Source organism: Mercenaria mercenaria, unplaced genomic scaffold (genome assembly GCF_021730395.1).
Source record: "Mercenaria mercenaria strain notata unplaced genomic scaffold, MADL_Memer_1 contig_2018, whole genome shotgun sequence".
NCBI lineage: Eukaryota > Metazoa > Mollusca > Bivalvia > Venerida > Veneridae > Mercenaria > Mercenaria mercenaria.
In genome coordinates this window covers 27,975-45,730 of record NW_026460047.1, presented here as the reverse complement: position 1 = coordinate 45,730, position 17,756 = coordinate 27,975, and the positions used below count along the sequence as shown (strand labels likewise).

Sequence of the window (17,756 nt, the reverse complement as noted above, 5' to 3'; positions counted from 1 at the left end):
AAAGTGTGGCGCGTGGCCATTAACTGTAACCTATTGTAATAATTAGTTGAATACACACAATAGAATTTGAATAGCCGCGGAGCAATAATTTACGGAACCTGGGAATTGGGAGGTTGGGGTTGATAACATCCTCCAACAGAAAAGTTTACATACCAAAGTTTTCTGGCTATTTTATCTTCAAAATAAATTCATTTTTTCCAAACCTAATCTGATTTCAAAGTATGGTTAAGATTCAAAATAAACCGATCAATTTGTTGGTGCCAAAAACAAAATCATTTGAAACTTAATAATTTATCATTATAGTTTATATGTTATTCATTTTTATCAAAATATCATTGATAGACAACGGTGCGGTTTATTTTCACTTGTTTCGAAGAATATTAAGCGCGAAGTTGCTGTTGAGACGATAGGTAATGCTGCGTGGATATGTGGTATCATGGTCAATTAATGAAACTTCATTTATGCTGTAATCATTAATTAATTAATGTGTATTTGAATTTTTTTTAACCTAATGAAAATTTTATGCTCTAATCATTAATTAATTAATACGTATTTGAATTTTTTTAAACCTGATGAAGTTTTATTTTAATTTTACGTCGCAAACAATTTATTAGATGGCATTCTGCTCTTATATGTGTGGTGAGTTATACTGATATCCAGTCTTTTTAGCAACATCATTGTCATTGTATGAAAGAAGAACTATTTTCATAGAAAACTAATGTCCTTTTCAGCATAACAGCAACATTAGACGGAACTTTGATTGTAGGGAAAAATTGTTTGATAATTTTTACATTTAGTTTTACTCGTATGAGATAAACTAGGAGCTCCATCAAGAAGAATATTATACATTCAGCTCCCAAAAAGCAAGTCCTGTGTTGCACCCAAGACATCCATCCAAGAGAGACACATTACAAATGAACCATAAATTAATATTATTACCCGGGATAGACCACGGAGTGGAAAGAGTATTTTTTTCTTTTAAATAGAAACAGCGCACCAAGGTGTGTTTTTCATATCATATATCCTATTTTCCTTGGGGGAGCCCCCCCCCCCCACACACACACCCACAAACCTATGGAAGAGGGTGGGACACAACCTCCCTTACTAACCACTGTCGGCGCTTTGCCTTTACCATTCAAATTTACCTAACATATATATACAGATTGTGTATAAGTTTGTCGCTATTATTTATATTCAATGTATTATTGGTCAGTTACAAACTGTTCTAGTACAATTACATAAGAACCTATTAACTTTTCCTGTTCACAAATGTGGCACTTGACTTCTTTTATTAGAAAAAACATTAGGGTGCCTATTGTAAGCCATTAATTTCATACGAATTTCATTCACTGTTGGCTTATAGGCCCACTGGGCCGGTGTTTTTTGATATGTCTGAAAAAGGCGATAAATAATTATATCAACTATAATTATATCCTTTCCGCGGCCGTAACGTAATAAAACGTATAAGCGTCTGATGGCCCTTTCACGCTTCCGTAGAATCAACAATTATTATACGAAATTAATTTTGAAAATATTTCTGAAATGTCTAGGTTGCCGCTTTCAAATACGGAAATATCTGACATCCGATGAATATATATACTGACATTTTTAGACAACACCAAAGGGACCTTTTGAACGATTTCACGAAGTTCCAAAAATCTCCATATACCCTTGCTCCGGTACGGACACCTGTGGGATTTAATAAGTATTTTCTAATTGCTTCAGTTTAACTAAATCAACACAAAAAATGAAGGAAATAATTACAAGTTGTTATATAATTTTTCCTTAAAGATAGGACGATTACAAATGTGAAAGATTCCCGTTTCATTTTTATGCACTTTTTTACATTTACGTTATCTTAAGTCAGGCTCAATATACGAGGTTGATAAGTTATGCTTTGAGTTATCGAAATAGCGTTACCTTAGTGTTACCTTAACACTGTCGTAAATAACCTCGTAAATTCAGCGATATCGTAAGTTTCGAGTTAGCCACCCCAGGAGTTTTCTTCCTTTTATTTACTGTATCTTATTTTGTCCTTTCGGGGTCAGTGAGTGGACAGTAACACGCTCGTTTCAACGAGACCATGCAATTCTCATTTACAATATTTGTTTTTATCAAATAACCAACATGTTGTTATTTGATTCTATCGCTATAAATAGTATAAAAGTCGGCCTTTATTAAATTACCAAAAACAGAACTGTGGTACCTGTCCGGGTTTTGAAAATACAGCTCAAACTAATCGTTCCGACGGAGTTCGCTTAAACTTGGTCTTTAATTCTAATTAGACTTTATAAGAGAAGCCTTTCAGTACTATGTCTGGTTTAGTGACACGTTTGATATTTTTGTGCCCCCACCCCACATGAGTGGTGGGGGCATATAGATTTGGTCTTGTCCGTGCGTCTGTCTGTGCGTCCGTCCGAAGTTCGTGACGCGCCTAGCTCAAAAAGTATTCGATATAAATTAATGAAACCTTGCATGAGTCTTTATCATGATATGAACTTGCGCACCTCCTACTTTTCGTCTGGCTCCGCCCTCTATTTCCAGAGTTATGACCCCTGAAATAGTCAAAAATGCACATTTTCACCTTGTGACACGCCTAGCTCAAAAAATATTTGATGTAGATTCATGAAACCTTGTATGAGTCTTAATCATAATATGAACTTGCGCACCTCCTATTTTCATATGGCTCCGTCCCCAGTTTTCAGAGTTATGGCCCCTGAAATAGTCAAAATTGCACATTTTCACCGTGTGACGCGCCTAGCTCAAAAAGTATTTAATAAGAAGTGATTAAACCTTGCATGAGTCTTTATCACGATATGAACTTGCGGATCTCCTATTTTTCATGCAGTTCCGCCCTCTATTTCTAGAGGTATGGCCCCTGAAATAGTAAAAATTGCACATTTTCACCTTGTGACGCGTCTAACCCAAAAAGTATTTCATATAAATGGATGGAACCTTGCATGAGTCTTTATCATGATTTGAACTTACGCACTTTTTTTTGTCTGCCTACGCCCCCTATTTCCAGTGTTATTGCCCCTGAAACAGTTCAAAATGCACACTTTTACCTTGTGATGCATCTAGCTCTAAAAGTATACAATATAAATGGATGAAAACTTGCATGAGTCTTTATCATGATATAAACTTGCGCACCTTTTATTTTTTGGCCGGCTCCACCCCCTATTTTTAAACTTATGGCACCTGAAATAATCAAAAGTGCACATTGTCACCTAATAATGTGCCTAGCTCAAAAATATTTGATGTAAATTCATGAAACCTTGCTCGAGTCTTTATCATGATGTGACCTTGCACACTTGGCATTCTTCTTGAGAATTGTATTGTTTATTACAGAGTTACGGCCCTTGAAATAGCCCAAATAGTGGATTTTTTGTTTGTGATGCTCATAGCCCAAAAAGTATATGCCCTAGAATACTGAATCCTTTTCATAAAATGTTAGTCTAGGCTCTATTACCCCATTAAGACTGTAAACATTTGAATTATTGCCCCTTATTTGTGATAGATGTACCAGTGTGTGTGTGTGATGGGAGTGGGGAGGCACACCATGTGTCCTGCAGACATATTCTAGTTCATTATTGTTACGGTTACCCGTAGAGTAATGGAAGGTACCACTCGTCTGTCATTTCGTCCGTCGAAGTGGCCCGTAGCATTGATGAAAGTTGTGTCGTGGTATGGATGCTGGTCACAACAGTGCTGTGCCTGGTTTAGTGACACGTTTGATATTTTTCATTATTGCTATGGTTACCCGTAGAGTGATGGAATATACCACTCGTCTGTCATTTCGTCCGTCGTAGTGAACTATAGCATTGATGGAAGTTTTGCCATGGTACAAGTTGTTTCGGTAAATAATTAAATTTAGCTGGTTACTTGGTTATATTTTAGCGAACACGCCTTGTCTTCGTTTGGTCGGCGGATTTGTTCCCTACAATTTAGCTAGTTACCCGGCTAGATTGGTTGTTTAGCTGGTTACCCGGCTAAACTTTTGAGTGGCCATAATATTCCCATATATATAAGACATAAGCTACAAACGGTTTTAGTGCTTTATTTTGGTTGTACTGAAATATATTCACATATCTGGTATATTGAATTAAAATTGAGAATATTGCTCGTTTTTCTTTTGGTTCTTGATTTCGGGTAATAAAATAATGTCATAAATCACAATAATTGGAAAATAATTTAAATTTCCTTTTCATATTTAAGGTTGAAGACGAATTTTCATCATGCCAAGATTTAAAAATGTCCTTAAAGGCGTATGCTAGAATTTCACCATTTTTTTCCCAATAACACATTTTGTTCATATTTCATATATTGTTAGTTCATTCTATAAGTAGCTTAAAAATAAAAAGAAATATGGGGTTAACCGACTTCGTTTTCATTTTATTTCAGATTATAATGCATGACCATGGTACAAGTGTATGTTGAAATCTAGAGCGTGTCTGCCATAACATATAAGATCAAAGAATCAAATAAATGATTCATGAAGTATAACTGCTAGTCAAATCTCATAAGGCATGATTATTTCCCTTCAAAACTAAAAAGAAATTTTAATGAAATTCAAGAAATAGTTGCATGACACTTGTGTGTTGTTGTTGTTTTCTAAGTCAAAAAAGCATCATAATTATGAAATATTGTATATTTCCTTTAGCAGTTAATATTTCCAAATCTACATAAAAGAATTTAATTAAACTTGCAAGAATAGCAGAATATAATGTTTACTTTTGAAATATAAAAAGAAAAAGGGTGGTCACCGAATTAGATTTTTCACATTTTCATTTTGAATTATTGCCCCTTTATGATACTGGTTTGTGATCTTCATGCAGAGTAATTAAAAAAAAACATTATAAATCCAAAGTAGTCACAAAAACTGGTCAGACTCCAAACGATTACAAATAAATATTCATAAAAAAACGTCAAATGGGTCAAATGTAACTCATAATTTTAAATTAGAGACTAAAATCTTTGGAAATATGTGAAAATGTGCGAGGAGATATCTACCTCGACACCGGTTTCAGCCGATGACTCTGAAATGACAGAAACAAAAAGACAAAACTTACGTTCAAAAATATCAGCGAGACAATTGTATGCTTTAATGTCAACATAAATTCATTATCAGACCTGTTATCTTTACAAATACATTCATAAGTACATGTACCAGAAAACGTTCCCAACAAACTTCCTCGGAGGTGTCCTTACATAAATACGCACAATAAGCTCGGACGTGACGGGACTGTGACAGTCAAGCGTTATTACGCTGTCCCGAAACATACATCCTATTATTTGGATTTGTTTTGATCACGCATTAGAGATAAACACAGCGATTGTCCGAATATCCAAAACCATGCAACTTTACCGGAAACGGTGAGCCATGCGATTTCTGCCTCGTGAAAATTTTATCTTGCGTACGTTTTGATTGCGGATTTCCTTACAGAAATACTCAGAATAAGCATGGACGTAACGGGACAGTGATAGTCAAAAGTTATCATGCCGTCCTGAAACGTACATACTATCATTTCGACTAGTTTTGACCAAGCGTTGAAAATAAACTTTACCGGAAACGGTGTCGTAATCGGTGGGTCATGCGATTTCTGACTCGTGAAAATGTTATCTAGCATACGCCTTTAATTTAGCAAACGAAAAACAAAAAAGTCCAATAAACGATGCAGTGAAGAGTTGGCGGATATGCATCTTTTTTTTTTTTTTTTTTTTTTTTTTTAAAGACATGAACTATTACATCTCTAAGTTTCATAAAGTGCAGATTTTTGTCTAAGAGATACATGACTTTTTCGCCAATAAAAACAACAAAATGAAAATGTAACGTTTTGTTAAAATTATTTATGATGGACTGCTTAAAACTTAAATGGTATAAATAAAGAGCAATGAGTGGAAACTACAAAAGAATTTGAAAAATATTTTGAATGAAAATCATTCAAATAAGATCGAAGAAGAAAAAATTACAACAACTGATAGTGTACCTTCATTTAAGAAATAATAAATATGTCCCTTTATTTTATCAGTTAATAAAATATGGGCAGGAGTTCGGATGCGTAATAATTAAATCACGAGTGCGTAATATTTATATTTAATATTTGCATCCGAACGACTGTCTACATTTTATTAACTGATAAAATTATTGGTACATATTTATTATTTCGATTCTAACCACGCAAATTCTTCGCATTTTACAGCACTACATTTTAGCTCGACGTCATTCGGCTGGCCATATGCTATTATAAAAACCTCACGAATGGAAAGCGTTGCATAACGGAATGTTCCGATATTCAGTAAATTTTAATTAAAGTAGTAAGTAGTTACTGCTGTGAAAATGTTATTTTCAATAACATCTAAGGTCGGATATAAAAAGAAATCAGAAGTAAATAGATCTACTTCATTCAAAGTTTGTCTATGCAGTTTCTAACAATAGTACACGTCACCCATGATGTCACTGCAACATACACGCCAGAACCGTGATTGCGGCATATAAACACGTAAACACTTGTGTCTGGAAGACTGGAGCATGAATTATTATTTATTTACTGTCAAAGTAGAATCTGGTTGACATTTGTAGTGCCTACAACGCAGAAATTGTAAACTACGTACACGACCAGATATAGATTCACTGATGTTGAGGTACTGTCTAGACTGGGTGAAACATTTTCTTACGGTAAAAATATAAACAAATAAATGTATCAGTTAGGAATTGTTTGTTTCAGAAAATTAGATGTACTTTTTATTATTACTACTTAGCAGTGAAAATGTCAAGTTTTTAGTCCGCATATAACGGAAGCAGAGTAGAATCTCACAGTCATGTTGCAATCGTAAGGTGGAATGGAACAGCTATATTTTATCGTAGATACATGTATAGGCGATTTCGCTATATGTTTATAAAGTAATTGCTACGATCCAGGTTAGAATAAACAATCATACACATACCAGTGATGATAAAAGTGTGAAAAATATCAACAAACTTTAAGTAAAATTAATGCGACGACTTCATTTTTAACAGGTTTGGTACGGGATGGGAAATATTCTATAATAAGTATTTCATTTAAGTTGCTCAAAGCTACTTTACAATGGTACTATTGCAAAACGATTTCTAAATCTAGGCTTACTGAAAAATTATAAGAATGATTTTGCAATAAGGCATCTTTGAACAACTTACTTGAAATAGTTGATTTGAAATCTCTTCTAAAGTCGCGCAATATTCTGCTGCATAACTGGTGCATATTTCGTGATACAAATTTAATAACAGATAATTACCCGCTCACTTTATGTTGCTTATTTGTGCTTCAAATTAATCTTTTTACAGACTGTATTATACTTAAGATTCGCGCACGCAATAGTATAAGTCTGCGCCACCGTACATGTTTTTTTCATTTTGACTAAGATATCTTGGGAAAACCGTTTAATGGAAAAACGAGATCAAAATAAACTACTACACACAGAACAAAATCTAATTTTCAATCATGTTCAGACTTGCTGGTATAAGGATTGTGTTTATCCGCAATACTTCGATGAGTGTCAGTAACCCTTGCCTGTGTCTTCGTTTAGAGTTTGCAACATCATCGGTTAGCGTGAGGAACATGATATTAAATAAATGTTGAGTGTCTTTGATAAAGCGGTTGCAGTAATATATTTCTGAGACATTGCATTTAATTTATCAATGACTGTCTATAACGATTGTTTTTGAAAACATGTAATATAATTATGTTTGTTCTGGAAAATAGCCAAATACTTATATTTACTAAAGAACAGACGAATCTTTATAAAATCTAAACAAGAGTGCCAGAATGTCACAATATACGCAAATTTCTTTACTCTAGCTGCTGTATTGCAAATGAATTTTAATTTTGTGGTTGTTTAGTAATCATTGTAAGTCTTCTGTTTTCCTAAGTCCACAAAAAAAATTCTTTACCAGGTAGAGAGACCTTAAAATACACCTAAAATTTGAAAGTAACATCTATGTTGTACCACAGAAAAGTGGTCTTGTTTTTTCCCTATGGTCAATTATAAAAAAGTTACAATATAAGAGTTATTTATAGTAACAACTAAGGGAAGTTAATCTTTAAAAAAAAAATCCAAAAAAAAAATTGTAAGTCCACACAAAAATCTTTACCAGGCTGAGATTGGTCAAAATACACCTCAAAATTGGATGTAGCATGCATGTTGTACTACAGAAAAGTGGTCTCGATTTTTCCCTACGACTAGTAATGAAGAAGTTACAATATAAGCTATTTATAGTAACAACAAAGGGAAGTAATTCTAAAGAAAGGAACTGTGCATGACACTTCGTCTCATGATGGTGTATAATTGTGCCAAGTTACATCAAAATCCCTCCATGCATGAAGAAGAAATGCTTCGGACAAAGTCATTCCTGTATCTGACCTTTGGCCTCTAAGTGTGACCTTGACCTTAGACCTAGGGACCTGGTTCTTCCGCATGACACTTCGTCTCGTGGTGGTGAACATTTGTGCCAAGTTTTATCAAAATCCCTTAATGCATGAAGAAGAAATGCTCCGGACAAGGTTTTCATTCTTGTATCCTTTGACCTCTAAGTGTGACCTTAACCTTAGACCTGGGGACCTGGTTCTTGCGCATGACACTCCGCCTCATGGTGGTGAACATTTGTGTCAAGTTATATCAAAATCCCTCTATGCATGAAGAAAGAATGCTCCGGACAAGGTTTTCATTCTTGTATTCTTTGACCTCTAAGTGTGGCCTTGACCTTAGACCTAGGGACCTGGTTCTTGCACATGACACTCCCTCTCATGATGGTGAACAACTGTGCCAAGTTTCATCAAAATCCCTCCATGCATGTAGAAGATATGCTCCGGAAAATGTCTGTGGACGCCGCCCGCCCGCCAGGGCGTTCCCATAATACGTCCCGTTTTTCAAACGGGCGTATAATATTCAATCAATTTGTGCGATTACATTTAGAAGCTGAATACATAGTTTATTGTTTATTTCAGTCTCATCCATTTACATGTTTACAGTATAAAAACATGACATATACATAATAAAACACAAGTAAATGGCCACTCAAATTTGAATTACAAGAGACTATATATATCAAATTTCTACATATCCCATATTTCACATTATTCAATATATGTTTCTAATGATAATATAATGAGTATCACCGTGTGACAGCCAATGCAAGTGGTCCAACAAGCGATATAGCCAGCAAATCCAAGCCACCAGGAACAGAACCACAGCATCCTCCCATCCACCACACCGCAATTGTTGTAGTTGATAAGAGAACACTGCAGTCCCCTAACTGGCCATACAGAGACACCAGACGACCAAATCCACATCACCCACCACACGGCATTACTCTTTAATTTATCACCATATTTATCAATTTAATCAATTCTCATATATTACAGTAAAAAGCAAGACATGTCTGCTAATCATAACACAAAGATGTGTCCTAAAATTTAATTAAAAAAAGGGTTATAAGACACTGAACCAGATTAGACAGGTGCACTAAACGCGCGCTAGTAAAAAATGGCTTAAAGAATCAAGTATCCCCACCAATCAGATTGGTAGAGAACAGATTAGCAGATATCTCTTACTTAACACTAAAATACTGTAATTATTTAAAATAATCTACATACAATTTAGTAAAAAATTTATAAATAAATAAAAGCCTATCTATACAGGTGCATTAAACTGTATTTATGTTATATAAAGTATTACCTCTTTTTTTAAGTATATCATAACAGGTTTTTGCAACTATTCTTATCAAATTTGGATGTGTGAATAACAGAACCAGTTTATCATTGTCATTTAGACTCTCAAAGTTTACAAATATAGAAGTAACCTTTTTTAATAGAAGTCTTCGTTCAACAGTATAAAGCGGACAGCATAGAATAACATGAATCTCTGATTCTACAGCATTACAACCAAATGGGCACAATCGTTGATTTTCTGTTAAACCTTCGTAACGACCCGTTTCGAGTCTTATGGGTGCAACACCGCACCTGAATCTAGACAATGCAGATCTATGAGAGAAAGGCATAAGTAACTTACAATAAGGTTCTACATTACAATCATTCTTAAACATTCTGCAGGTTCGTAACTTATTTTGACCAGCACCATTGACACCAGTTAATCTTGAAATGTCAGTAGACCATTTTTCTAAATGAGTATTTAACAAAACAGTAGACATAGTTTCAATTAAGCGTTTTCTTGAGAAAGGTAATTGCAAGAAGTCATTTAACTCTAAACACTTAAATTTTTCTTTAACAATAAATGGCCAGTTCTTACATCTTGAGTTACCTTTCTTATAGGACCAGCTAAAGATCTTTTTATTTATACGTGTATTTTCATAACTCAGACAGCGATACCAATGATTACATACTGAAGTCCACTGATCTATAAGGATTGGTTTCCAACCCATTTCACCATAAACAGCCACATTTGGTGTTTATTTTCCTGTTCCAAGGTAGAATCTCATGGCCCGGGGGTGGACTGCATTTATACATGAAAATACCTTAGTTCCCCAAATTGAGGAGCCATATGTTATAACTTGTATATATACATGTTCATGGAAAGATACAAGTAAATGTAATCAAAGTAATTATCACATATGAAAATTATATCCGCCGTGTCATACTGAGCGATACCGTAACCAGCCATCGTTGAGATGTTGTCACATGATATCGTTGAAATATGACTTACATTGGAACGTACTTCATCCGGAGTGTGAATGGTATTTATAATTTCATCAACTTGCATAAAATACAACATTTTATTTCACTTCTCAGCAAGATATGTTCAATATTCATGAAATAAACAAATATCCTCCATATTGTTTTAACGTTTAAAGTCATTTTAAAAGCTACACAGATATGACGATTTATTTAATACATGCACACTGAATTAAAAACGAAAACAAGACCCGTACCTTGCTCTTTTCACGAATATGTACAAAATCTTGCCATTATAACAGTTTGCTTTATCATATATTTATAATGATACAATTTAAGAGCGGACGCAAAGGTCTAGTGGTAATACTGTTTGACTTTTAAACCTGGGGTCGCGAGTTCGAGCCCGCGCTCCTCCAACAAGAACATTCGAATAAGAGTCCCATTTAGGCACGCTAAAGAACTAGAGAAGTTTTGGGAAATCGAGCGTTTTCTGTATCTCGCGCTATCCCCCTAACAGTCTCAAGGAGCCTTAAAACGCACTCATATTGGCATTGAATAACATTGACATAAAAAGCCTAATGGAACATGTACAGTATATGCTTACTCCAAAGATTTAATGACATCATCTTATTTATTTATATAATTTTAAAGAGAGTTGTCAGCAAACAGATTGAAAAATGTAATTAGAGATCAAACAGAAAGACTGTCATATCACCTTCCATTGTTTTCTTTTTAAGACGTCTCATCAATCAAGAATTATTCAAGATAATGTTATTGTTTAGCTCTCTGTATTTCCTGTTATTTGAACATATCAGTCTGATCAGTTTTATTAATAGAAACGTTAAGTGAAATGTTTCTTGTACCCTTATTGGTATTGTAAAGCAGAGATAAAGAAATAATTATAGCAAATTGATTCATGGTTTTTGCTTTCTTGCTCCCGTATGTAAAAATATCAGCATTTATCATATTACCTTCATTAGTTTTTTATTCATTATTATCACCCGAAGATTAGTCAATAAATACTTAAGACTCTAAACGTACCGTCATTGCAATCTTTTGTCATATTAACATTCTTCAGTGGAAAACAAAACATAATTTTATAACTAAGAGGTTCATTTCGTTGTCAAGTGTAGATTATCAAATGTTAAGCTGCACTCAATATCGAACAGAACTTTTTACAACAAGATAAATATTGTCATCAAATACACTCATTTGTGCTAATAACGGAATTCATTCAGATAGGATGTGTAAAATAAATGAAAAACCAGTTTGCTCTAAATCACAGACAGAACTTTGTTGAAAAAAGTACAAAGAAAGACAATTGATACCAAGAGATAATTTTGGGATTACTTTTGAGTTTTAACGGATTGGGTTTACATGCAGTGGTTATCGATGACGACATATAAGCACTTTTTACAAAATTAAGTCAGAAAAAGCACAGATGAATAAGACAAAGCAAAGTTATTATTATTCGTGACTGAAACTTTATTCTTAGGGACCAAATTCTTTTCTTTTTTTCAGAAATTAGAATAAGATATATTTTACAGAAAGTAATGCGTTTTATTATTTTTTGTTTGTTTTTGTTTTTGTTTGTTTTTTGTTGTTTTTTTTTTTTAAAAAGCCTACTTTGATTTTTGAATCTGAACCTTATCTTGGAATTCTGATTAAAGAGCCGTCAAATCTTAGGAATGACTGAATAGCTGAGAATAGACATACATAGCAGTCTGGCAGGCATACTTTCATGGTGACTGGTCGTGTGGCGGTTTTAATGTTGAATTTAGCACATTATCATAATTCTGTATATAATCATTGCATATGAGCTGTAAGAATGAAATACTTGCCATAAATGGATGACGCGTTTTAAATTTTCCTACGTGTAACTCTATCATGATTATCAAAATTAGAAAGTATAAGCTATATCGTTACCTTTTCTATGTCATTCCACAGCTTAAGAAACTCCTCTTCATCAAATCTCTCCGTTTTAGCACTATGAAGAATCTGCAATAATACAATTACTTTCAATAGTTCTGAATATAATGTTTTATTTACATGTTTTTAGTGCATAATCGAAATAGTAGAGAGAAATATATAAGACTGAATTACTCAAAACCTATCTTACTGTATTTAGTGTATAGGCCACCATCAGCTAAAACAAACTAGACAGAACTTTTTAACATACAGATCGATAAGGCTATGCATACAGGCTATGAGTTGTACATAATGGGTGACATGAACATCAATCTTGCAACAAACAAGATTCAAGTGATAAATAATGGGCTCACATTCTTCAGCTACATGACTTATACCAAGTTATAAAGAATCCAACAAGGGTAACAGCTCATACAACTTCATCGACTGATCATATCTTTACTAACAACACAAATCATATTAATGAGTCTTTTGTCGCTAACATCTCTATTAGTGATCACTATCCTATTTGTTTTACAGGAGGCACAGGCAAAAACGAAGTGAAAAAAAAATCAACATAATGTAATTAAATATAGATCATATAAACATTTTTGTGAATCAGAGTTTCTTGAAGAGTTATCTAGAGAACTATCAGAGATACAATTACTACTAGATAACCCAAATCACAACTTTGAAATATGGACCAAAACTTTCATAAGTGTACTTGATAGTCATGCACCCAAAGAGTTAAAAAGAAAACTAAACCAGATTGGCTAAACGAGGATATTACCTCTGCGCAAAAGAAAAGAGATTAATATCATAAAATTAAAAATTGGTCAGAATATAAATATTGGAGGAATCAAACTAAAACACTAATAAGGAAAAGTAAGCAAAATTTCTTTTCTAATGCTATAAATAATAACAAGGACAACTCATACCTTTGGAAACATATTATTGATATCAGTGGAAAAGGCAGCCAAAATTCTATTCCACAAAGTATTGATATTGATGGATGCAAGATTGAAGACCTATTTCTATACTGTCTACTATTTCAAAGATATTTGAAAGACACGTCACTAAACATTTATTTGCTTATCTCAACAAATATAACCTGATACAGACATCGCAGTCAGGCTTCAGACAAAACCATTCCTGTTAAACCGCGCTAGTTAAACTCATAGATAACTGGCTTAGAAACATAAATAACGGAGAGATAATTGGTGCTTTATTCTTTGATTTAAGAAAGGCGTTCGATCTAGTTGATCATGAAATTTTAATTGAAAAGTTGAAGCATTATCATATTAGTCAAATAAAAGTTTAGTTCAATCAGGGGCTCCTCAAGGCTCTGTATTAGGACCTGTACTTTTCTAACTTTTATAAATGACTTACTATTTTATGTAAAGTTGTAATACAGATATGTTTGCTGATGACACAACGATACACACACATAATAAAGATCATACGGTAGTCGCAACAAACTTACAAAATAGAGCTCATGAATTCAATAAAAGGTGCAGTGAAAACAATATGGTGGTTAATGTAGAAAAGTATTCATTCAAGAGTTTAGTTACTGTACAAAAAACGACAATAACACCACAAATAGATATTTTATATGATAATAAAATATTACCTCAAAAATTTGTCAGGAATCTATATTGATAACAACTTAACTTGGAATAAACAGATAGATCGACTGTGCATTAATATTTCACGTAAAATAACATTACTCAAATTACTCTCTAAAGATGTTCCAAGAGAATCTTTAACCGTATATTATAATTCATACATTCTTCCTCTATTTGATTATGGTTGTGTCGTTTGGGGTGGTACTTCTACCTACAACATAGACAGTTTGTCCAAACTTCAAAACCGTGCTGCTAGGATAAACCTTAAAGCTGACATTATGACACCCTCGGCGGATATGTTCAGGGACATGGGGTGTCAATCACTAAACGAGTGACCTATCACACATGTCTCTTAACTTATAAATCAATTAATAATATGACACCGCAATACATTAATAAATTGATCACAAATGTTTCCTATTCTAACAATAGAACCTTAAGATCGGTCACAAATGAACATCTCAAAATTCCTAGATCTAAAACAGCATTATATGATAGGTCATTCTCGGTTGATGGGCCTAGGATGTGGAATGGACTCCCCTACGAAATCAGAAATCGCGAAAGTCAATTTAAAAACCACCTTAAACTGTATCTTTTAAATGAAACTATGTAAACAATCTCGCTTTTATTCAATTAATTCAAAGTTAATTTACATGTTTCCATACTTGCTGGTACCTACTCCATGGGTATTGTAACCTCGTGGGGCAGTGTGTAGTATTGTTTCTTTAAAGAAAGTATAATAATTAATGATGATACCATTAACCAGGGGGTTTGAACCTCTGTATGCAGCCCGTCTGGGCATACCATGTAAGGCCTTCAGCACTGGTATTGGCAACAGGGGTAAGATAGTCTCGGGTGAAGGGTGCTATTATGGTCGTTCGTTTCCTTATTTCCTGATTTGTGCATTCCATTTCTCTGACCACCACCATCCACAATATCATTCATAGGTGTTAACTGTTCATTCTTCGCACTCGTGAGTTCGCAGACATTGTAAGTTTCACAAAAAACATTCTTATATACATTTATAAAGATATATATTCATTATTCACTACAAATCTTCTCTTGATGTGTTTTTTAACTTACTTTACTTAGTGGCATTGCTTTCATTTTTATTCTCTTCTATTCTAATTAGTTATGTATAATTCATGTGACAATTTTGTCCAAAAAAATATTTTTCTGCATTCTTATTTGTTTTCGTTTTTTCTTTCTTATTCATTTTTATCTCCCTTCATGTCTTATCAATAAGTGTAACAGCCTTGCAATGTTCGCATTTTTATATCATGTGTTATTATGTTTACTTTAGTCTATATCTGTTATTACATATGTGACATAACAATATTATTTCCTTAAATGTAATCCAACGCTTTCCCGTAATTTTCTCAGAAAAGAGCTTTTTAGGGTTTTAGTGCGCAGATTACAAATAACATTTATTCTTTCCCCACTTGTACATGATTTTATATTATCTTAATCTCTGTTCATTGTACTACATACTGTTTATGCCACTAATAATTAATTTGTTCATAATACAATATTTTTATTCATGTCTTTCAATTCACTGTATATATTAGGATGAATTTTTACATTATTATGTTAGAGGACCATAGGTTAGACTAGCTATAGCCAGATATGTTATCCTCTTTAAATAAAGTTTTATTATTATTATTATTATTATTATTATATCTGATATTTTCACAGTGCATATATTTTTCACCGATAAGAAATTATAAAATGGGTAAATTTAGTCAAAACATGAAATAAAAGGAAAATTTGTATGTTTTACGTGTTGGATCAAAATATCTTTCTTTCATGAACACCATATCTTACATTTTCACTCGCGGCTATCTTGTGTTCACTGATGAAAGATATTTCAATTTTACACTGAAAAAAAAAACAAATATCCTCTCAATATACAATTCTAATGTGGCTAACAATGCTTTAATCATCACAACGATGTTATGTTGACGTCACGTCAACGTGATATTTAGCGCCATGTACGCATCAAAAATAGCCCTTTCAAATTTCATGAAATAGTTTACTTAATAACATGTTTAAACGAAAAGTCACATTGCACAAATGTTTTGATTAATTTATACAAATACTGAATTAGTTATTCGCACTGTTGAATAATTCGCAATAGTTTTCGCTCGAACTGAATTCTGTTGCAAGACGTATAACCGTTTCCGGTCCTGGCGTGTTTTAGCAAATACCTACTATTGGCGCCATGCTTGCGCGAAGAAACAGTTCCATCATATTTGATATAAATTTTACAATAAAGAAGATATTAGAATCGAAATAATTTAGAGCAAAACAGTGCTTCATCACTATTTATACACTCGGGTTGTTATACGTCTTCTGAAATAATTTCACTCGGGCTGCGCCCTCGTGAAATTATTACGCACGACGTATAACCGCCCATCGTGTATAAATAGTGATAAAGCACTGTTTTGCTATAAATTATTTCTTAATTAAACAACGTCTAATCACATTGAACTGCAAGGGATATTACAAATGGTTATTCTATATGTCGTTATTCTTATTGTATGTTCGATATTCTTATTGTAAAAGACGTTATTGTTGTTGTATATCATTATTGTTTTTGTAAGCTTGATATTCTTACTGTATGTGCGATTTCCCGCGATATATATATAGCATAGCGACGCTATACAAATACAATCACATAACATAGAATAAGAATGACACGTTTTGTAAATAGAAACGTGCGTTATTGAACAACAATGATGACTTTTACCATAAGAATATCGAACATACAATAAGAATAACGACATATACAATAACAATGGTAATACTTAGAATATGAATGACACGATATTGAATAATAATATCAAAGATATAATAAGAATAACGAAATAAAGAATAACAATAATAACGTTTACCATAAGAATGTCGAACATACAATAAGAATAACGACATATAGAATAACAATGGTAAGACTTAGAATATGAATGACACGGCATTGAATAACAATATCAAAGATACAATAGGAATAACGAAATATAAAGTAACAATAATGACTTTTAGAATATGAATGACAAGACATTGAATAACAATAACAAACATACAATATACGCCAGTCCCTGGGGACCTCCCGTGTGCAAAAGAGGCTACCGGCTAATTTTTATATCAATGTTTAGATATATGTCTGAAGTCCAGAAAAGTTAGGGTGGAGTTGCCGCATCATGGTACGTTTTTAGAAATCCAAGACGGCGTCCAAGATGGCTGCCAAAATTATAAAAAAAAGCACTATTTATCATTTTTAGTCATAATTTTATGGAAATCCGAATAGTTTTTAATCTTGATTTTCACAAAATATAGCAAACACATTTTGCCACCCATGTAAGTCATTTTCTCACAATTATTTGTACATTTACTGAAAAAAAAGAAAAGTGTTCTTCAAAATAATGCGAAAAAATGACTAAAAAACAGATGAGGCTGTATATTGTAACTGCTCGTATTTATAGTTTCGGTGATATTAACAATTTTTTAGTTTCAGGTGTGAATATCACTAATTTTATTTACAATGATATCACTTTTATGGTAT

At 33.2% G+C, this 17,756-nt stretch overlaps 1 protein-coding gene across 1 annotated transcript in view; it reads right to left on the bottom strand.

Annotated features, from left to right (window-relative positions):
- LOC123538951 (uncharacterized) overlaps nucleotides 1–17,756 on the bottom strand; it is a 50,385-nt gene that overhangs the window by 12,360 nt on the left and 20,269 nt on the right. The window contains exon 2 of the mRNA XM_053533087.1: nucleotides 12,591–12,662. Within this exon, the coding sequence (XP_053389062.1) occupies nucleotides 12,591–12,662 (72 nt within the window). The remainder of the gene's footprint in view (nucleotides 1–12,590; nucleotides 12,663–17,756) is intronic.